The following is a 5,806-nucleotide window of genomic DNA, read 5'->3' as shown; positions in this document are numbered from 1 at the left end:
AAAACTCCGTGCATTTGCTATCGATGCAAATAAAAAAAACCGAAAATTTAATTACAACAAACCAACCTTTGCTTTGTTGTCTCAAAATAGACCAACCTTTACATCTACCCAAAATAAACCTAAGTTTCCAAATTTTCTCCCATATTAAACCAAGCAGGTAAGTTAACTTGTTATACCAGGTTGCAATCCACTTGTCATCTTCTTATTGGTTATTTATAATTTTTAAAAAAATTCTCATAACTTTGATAACTTAAATAAATTATTTATTTTCATTTTGAAAATTTTGAAAATTATTTATTCTCATAACTGGTGCTCAACCAATTTTCCCGGCGCCGGCAACCACCACCCCTCCCTCTCTCCCACCCATGGCATCCCAGCCTCCCTCTTTCCCCACCCTCACTCTTCCTCTCAAATTCTCTCGCACCATCTCCACTCTTAATACTTCTCCGTCGCGCCGGAAAACCACCGTCGACAACCACCCAGCCACGAGGTAAATGTTTCACTTCCTCTTCCTCTCTCACTGTTCCATCTTGCTTAGAGTTTTTGATTCAATTTTATGAAACAAATTGGAGCGAAATTGGTTCATCATTATTTATGGCTTACCGTATCTTACAAGGATAATTATTAACAAAATCATCTTTGTTATAGGCTTGACGTATCTTACAATTATTTTACTGTTTTGTTTCTATCTATTAGAACCAGTTTCGCTCCAAATTGTTTCACCGGTACTTTTTTGGTTCCAATGTAGTGGGTATGGTGGTAGAGGCAGCGGTGGTAGTGGGAACTGTTACAGCTGTGCACATGGCGAATTTCCACATAAGAGATTGAGAATGAGGTTATTACTGAGGACTTGAGGAATTCGGAGTTTGATGTCGACGAGTAGCTCTGTAAGTGCGGATTTTGATGTCGGAGACACGCCGGTGGCGATACAGTGATGGCAGTGGTGCCTGGGTGGAGGGTTTGAGTTTTTTTTTTTAAAATTTATTTTGTTAATTTAAAAAGGATAAGTAAAGGAAAATAGAAAAAGTGACCGGTTAGATAGGTCAAAGGTCATTTGGGTTTACTAAGACAAAAAAAAGATAAATTTAGGTTTATTTTGGGCAGATTTAAAAGTTTATCTATTGTGAAAGAACGGAGCAAAGATTGGTTCGTTTTTGTTAAATTTTCCTAAGTAAAAAACAAAGGGAGTAAAAAAGAAAGAAGAAACTAAGCTAGAAGACAATAAGAAAGACACTGGTGGAGTCTGTAGCACTCTACAATCCTACTCATTTCCGGGAACAACAATTTACAAGCACCTACGCCCACGCCCTACAGCAGCCTCTCTCAGTATTCACACCTAATCCTTATATCTTTTTTATCACGAGCTGAAGATCGACAAACAAAATTTTTAAATAAATACATAAATAAATATAAAAACTATTAGTAGGCCCTCCGTTTTTTAAATCTATGGCTGACCGACCGACTACTTGGATAAAAGCGAAGAAGACGACGTTTAGAAACAAAGAAAGGCAACAAACAAACCAATTATTCTCTCAATACTCTCTTCTCATACTAGTTTATTTTGGTGTTTTCCTGTAAAAGGGGCGAAGCTAAGATCAAAACAAAAACAGTTCAACTCGAGCTTTCGCCTTAATTAGTTAATTCTAGTGATGGTAGTAGTTACCAAGTTAAGTATATTGTAATAATAGTAGTAGTAGTAAATTAGTTTTAGTGCTAGCTTAGTTTTCTTGTTGTTTTGGTATAATCCGAACAGATCATTGAATACTTGATCGAATCGAGTTAACTCGAAACAGTCATATATACACCCAAAATACATACTAATACTAGTATCTTTGTTGCTTTCCTTTCTTACCAGACCTCTTAAATTTTAGTGATTTTTCTTGGAAGTTTGCTGTTTTTTTTTTTTTTTTTTTTTTTTTTCTTCAGGAGTTTGATATAAACTTCCAAAACCCAAGCAAATAACAATGAATTTGCAAGGTATTGGAGATGGTTTTTCTTTACGTTCGTCAATTACAGGATTTCCTCATGAAAGTCTTATTCAACAACAACCACTACTCAATAACTCTAACCCTAAACTTTCTTCGAACAACAATAATAGTAATAATCCTCCGGTTTCGAAGAAGAAGAGAAATCTACCAGGAACTCCAGGCAAGTAATTATATCTCATCTCTATCGTTTACCAATTGTTTTTTATTGTAGCTTGAATTTGTTACTATGACTTCTCCCCTTTTTGCTATTCATAGATTACTAGTTTGATGCAAAGCTATATATAATTTGATTTATTAAAAGCTTTTTTTGAGTTTTGCCTTAGTAGTTGACATTTAACTATAATATTTCTTTTGGTTGTTGAAGTAACTTTGCTTGTAATTATAGGAAGAGAAAAAATACTTGCATGTTCTTATCCTAGCTTATTGACTTTCCTTAAAAAAAAAAAAAAAAAAAAAAAAAAAAAAAAAATCCTAGCTTATAGAGATTCGAGCAACTTTTTGACCAATATGATGGATAGGAACAACTGATTTAATATAGATGATGTGTTTTTATTTCAAAACCAACCCATTTTTAGTCAAAAAATACTCGAAGTTACAATTATGTCAATCCTCTATTTTAATCTCCATGATAGATTTATCATAGCTCTCTACAGAAGATTTTTGTTAGAGCCTTAGTACCAATTTATATGTTTCAAGTTTTTAAATAATTATTTTTCAAGTAGATGAATGAAGCTCATTTTTGTTTTTTTATGATTGGATGATTGCTTTGGTTCGTATCTTATTAAGTATATATAATATCTTGAATTACATGAACAGATCCAGATGCGGAAGTCATCGCTTTATCACCCAAAACGCTTATGGCAACAAACCGATTCATTTGCGAAATATGCAACAAAGGTTTTCAAAGAGATCAAAATCTTCAACTCCATCGGAGGGGTCACAATTTACCATGGAAACTACGACAACGAACGAACAAAGAAGTAAAGAAAAAGGTATACATATGCCCGGAGAAAACATGTGTACACCACGACTCGTCTCGAGCTCTCGGTGATCTTACCGGAATCAAAAAACATTTTAGCAGAAAACACGGTGAGAAAAAATGGAAGTGCGAGAAATGTTCTAAAAAATATGCAGTGCAATCAGATTGGAAAGCTCATACTAAGACTTGTGGTACTAGGGAGTATAAATGTGACTGTGGTACACTTTTCTCTAGGTATGTACAAATTTAATTTTATTCTTGGTCTTTCTTGTTTTAGATTTTATTTTTTCTTTTATTTGGAAATTTGGTGCAATAAATGTGAAGGAGAATAGATTATATATATATATATATATATATATATATATATATATTTATATATATTCTACCTTCGAGTTATATTGTTTGTAACGATTTAATATAAAGTGTGAGTAAAAAATGTTAATGATTATTAAATAATATGAACCGGAGATAGTATATAATTTTTTTTTTTTTTTGAGGCAGTATATAGTATATAGTACAGAGTACGAGTATAATTTATAATTAATGATTTTGGGTTTATTTCATGAATTTGTAGGAAAGATAGTTTTATCACACATAGAGCATTTTGTGATGCCTTAGCTGAAGATAATGGGAGGATTACTTCATCAATTGTACCTCCAACTCTAAGTTTCAAAACTGTTACTAATAATAAGCCTATAATTGCTCCTCCTCCTCAACCCGGTTTTCGTCACGAGTTTGTAAGTCAAGGGATACAAGATCATGCTGGTGGAATTTCACCGTTTAACTCGCTTTTCCGGCCCGATTTCAACTCCATGGCCGGTGGCAATACTCTTACATCAGGTTAGTTCAGCTTTCCATTTGTCATTTGAGCGCTGCGAGTGTTCATATGTGTATTTTTTTTAATAAGCAACTGAAAACATGTGTACTTTAAACATATTAGAGAAAATTTACTCGTAAATCTCTATCGTCTGTTGTCATACTATCTATGTAATTGTTAATACTAAATGAGCCTAGCTAATAATTTAACATGGAGTTTAGTATATTTGTCCAGAATTTTAAGTAACTAAGGCCTTGTTTTTCTTCATTTATTAAAATTATAGATATAATTTAACTTAGTTCAATATAATTTTACAAAATAATTTACTCCTATAGTTCATAAAAAGTAAGCGTTCATGAAATTACAGATATATTTATTAAAATAAAACTATATCATTAGAATATTCGATTGATTGATCTAGCAATTTATTAAAATGAACTGACAAATTTGTAACATTTATGCTGGAAAACTTTTTATCAAGGGTTGAAAGTTGTAATTATTGCAGAAGGTTTGACCTCGTACACTACGGAGTAATACAAGTACTGTAATACTACTTCGTTATTACTTTTTCATTAAGAACGTTTAGTCAAATGATAACTATATATGAACTTGAAAAATTATTACTCCGTATGACAGACTATAATTATAATACAACACATTTTTCTACTAACGTTTTCTGGTACCTGTAAATTTAAATATGTGAATCAATTGAGACTAGTAAAAATTGTCAGTGGATTTTGTAGGTTTTCCTGAGATGGTGCAAATAGCAGCGCAGACTAATCTTTTCGGCTCATCTTCCATCCCAAACTTTATGATGAACAATCAATTTTCATCCTTAGACAGGAATGCTACCACTCCATCCATCACTGCAAGTCTCTCCCTATCATCCTTCCCGCCCGCGATGAAGGAAGAAGGAAGAGAGAACAATAACAATGCTGGTATGGCTGAAGGCATGAGCTCTATATATTCACATGATCAAAATAACTCTTCTTCTTCTTCGTCAAACCCTTCAACTCCCATGTCAGCCACCGCACTCCTACAAAAAGCAGCTCAAATGGGTTCAACAAGGAGTAACCCTTCTTTTCTTGGTACATCTCTTGGAGTCATGACAAGCTCACCATCTACCAATAACATCACTTGTAATGAGCCACAACAAGTATACCATATCCAAGTTGACCCAACTCATCATCAAGAGAATTTATCAGGCGCCCCAATATCCAATACTAGGGCGTCTGATGCAGGTGTTGGTGGTGTTGGTGGCAATAGTACTGGTCTAGTTGGGAGCTCAAACATGGGTGCCATGAATGCGACTTCTGTGAGCAACCTTAGCCAGTTGATGATGCACTCGAGTGCAAATTCGGTGCACAATACTTCAAACCAACTTAAAAAGCTCCCTTCTGTCTCAAATGGTCAAACTAGAGACTTTCTTGGCATGGGAGCTGGCGATGGAAGCGGTCGCCCCTTTTCGCCACAAGACCTTGCCAATTTTGTGTCAATTAGCTCAGCTATGGGACTCAACCATTTTGGTCGTCACAAGTAGTAGCTTTTGATTAGCAACTATGTAGCTATTAAGGAATGTAAGATTACCAACAATAATCAGGGTAAATGAGGTTGTGCAGTAAGAACTTGTTCAACTCCATCCTGATTGTTGAAAAGAAAAGGTAGGGTCGAAATCTAGCTTGTTGTCCATGCTATTGCTGCTGTCATCGTATGTTTTTTCATAAGTATATTTTTCCACTTATTATGTAGTCCCTTAGAAATGATACTGCTGGCCTTATATATTTTGGGAGAAAAGTTGATAATTTTAGGTAAGTACACCGTAATATATTTTGTACTCAGATTTTACAAAAGTTAAGTACTACCTTCGTTAAATATTAGTTGCAACTTTGGAATATTTTATATCTCACAAATAATATCCGAAATTGCAACTAATAATTAACGGAGGTAGTATTCAAGTTTGGAAATTTATAACTAATACTATGACAAAAAACCATCACATGCTTCAACTATTATTTTAAACTT

At 33.9% G+C, this 5,806-nt stretch overlaps 1 protein-coding gene across 1 annotated transcript; it reads left to right on the top strand.

Annotated features, from left to right (window-relative positions):
- Nucleotides 1-287: 287 nt before the first annotated feature.
- Nucleotides 288-5,578, top strand: LOC110717254 (zinc finger protein JACKDAW-like). Its single transcript, XM_021895913.1, has 4 exons — nucleotides 288-2,148; nucleotides 2,805-3,201; nucleotides 3,542-3,807; nucleotides 4,528-5,578. Exons 1-4 carry the CDS (start codon nucleotides 1,965-1,967, stop codon nucleotides 5,322-5,324), a joined length of 1,644 nt encoding a protein of 547 aa, XP_021751605.1. The 5' UTR covers nucleotides 288-1,964; the 3' UTR covers nucleotides 5,325-5,578.
- The last annotated feature ends 228 nt before the right edge of the window (nucleotides 5,579-5,806 follow it).

Source organism: Chenopodium quinoa, unplaced genomic scaffold (assembly GCF_001683475.1).
Source record: "Chenopodium quinoa cultivar QQ74 unplaced genomic scaffold, ASM168347v1, whole genome shotgun sequence".
In the NCBI taxonomy this organism is placed as follows: Eukaryota; Viridiplantae; Streptophyta; class Magnoliopsida; order Caryophyllales; family Amaranthaceae; genus Chenopodium; species Chenopodium quinoa.
Note: the sequence above shows the minus strand (reverse complement) of the source record. Positions and strands in the feature narration are given on the sequence as shown.

Bases quoted from the DNA above. Each gene is read 5' to 3' on its own strand.
- LOC110717254 (XM_021895913.1), top strand. From the start codon at position 1,965: ATGAATTTGCAAGGTATTGGAGATGGTTTTTCTTTACGTTCGTCAATT. The intron at 3,202-3,541 runs GTATGTACAAAT...ATGAATTTGTAG, and splicing joins TGTGGTACACTTTTCTCTAG to GAAAGATAGTTTTATCACAC. The intron at 3,808-4,527 runs GTTAGTTCAGCT...TGGATTTTGTAG, and splicing joins TGGCAATACTCTTACATCAG to GTTTTCCTGAGATGGTGCAA.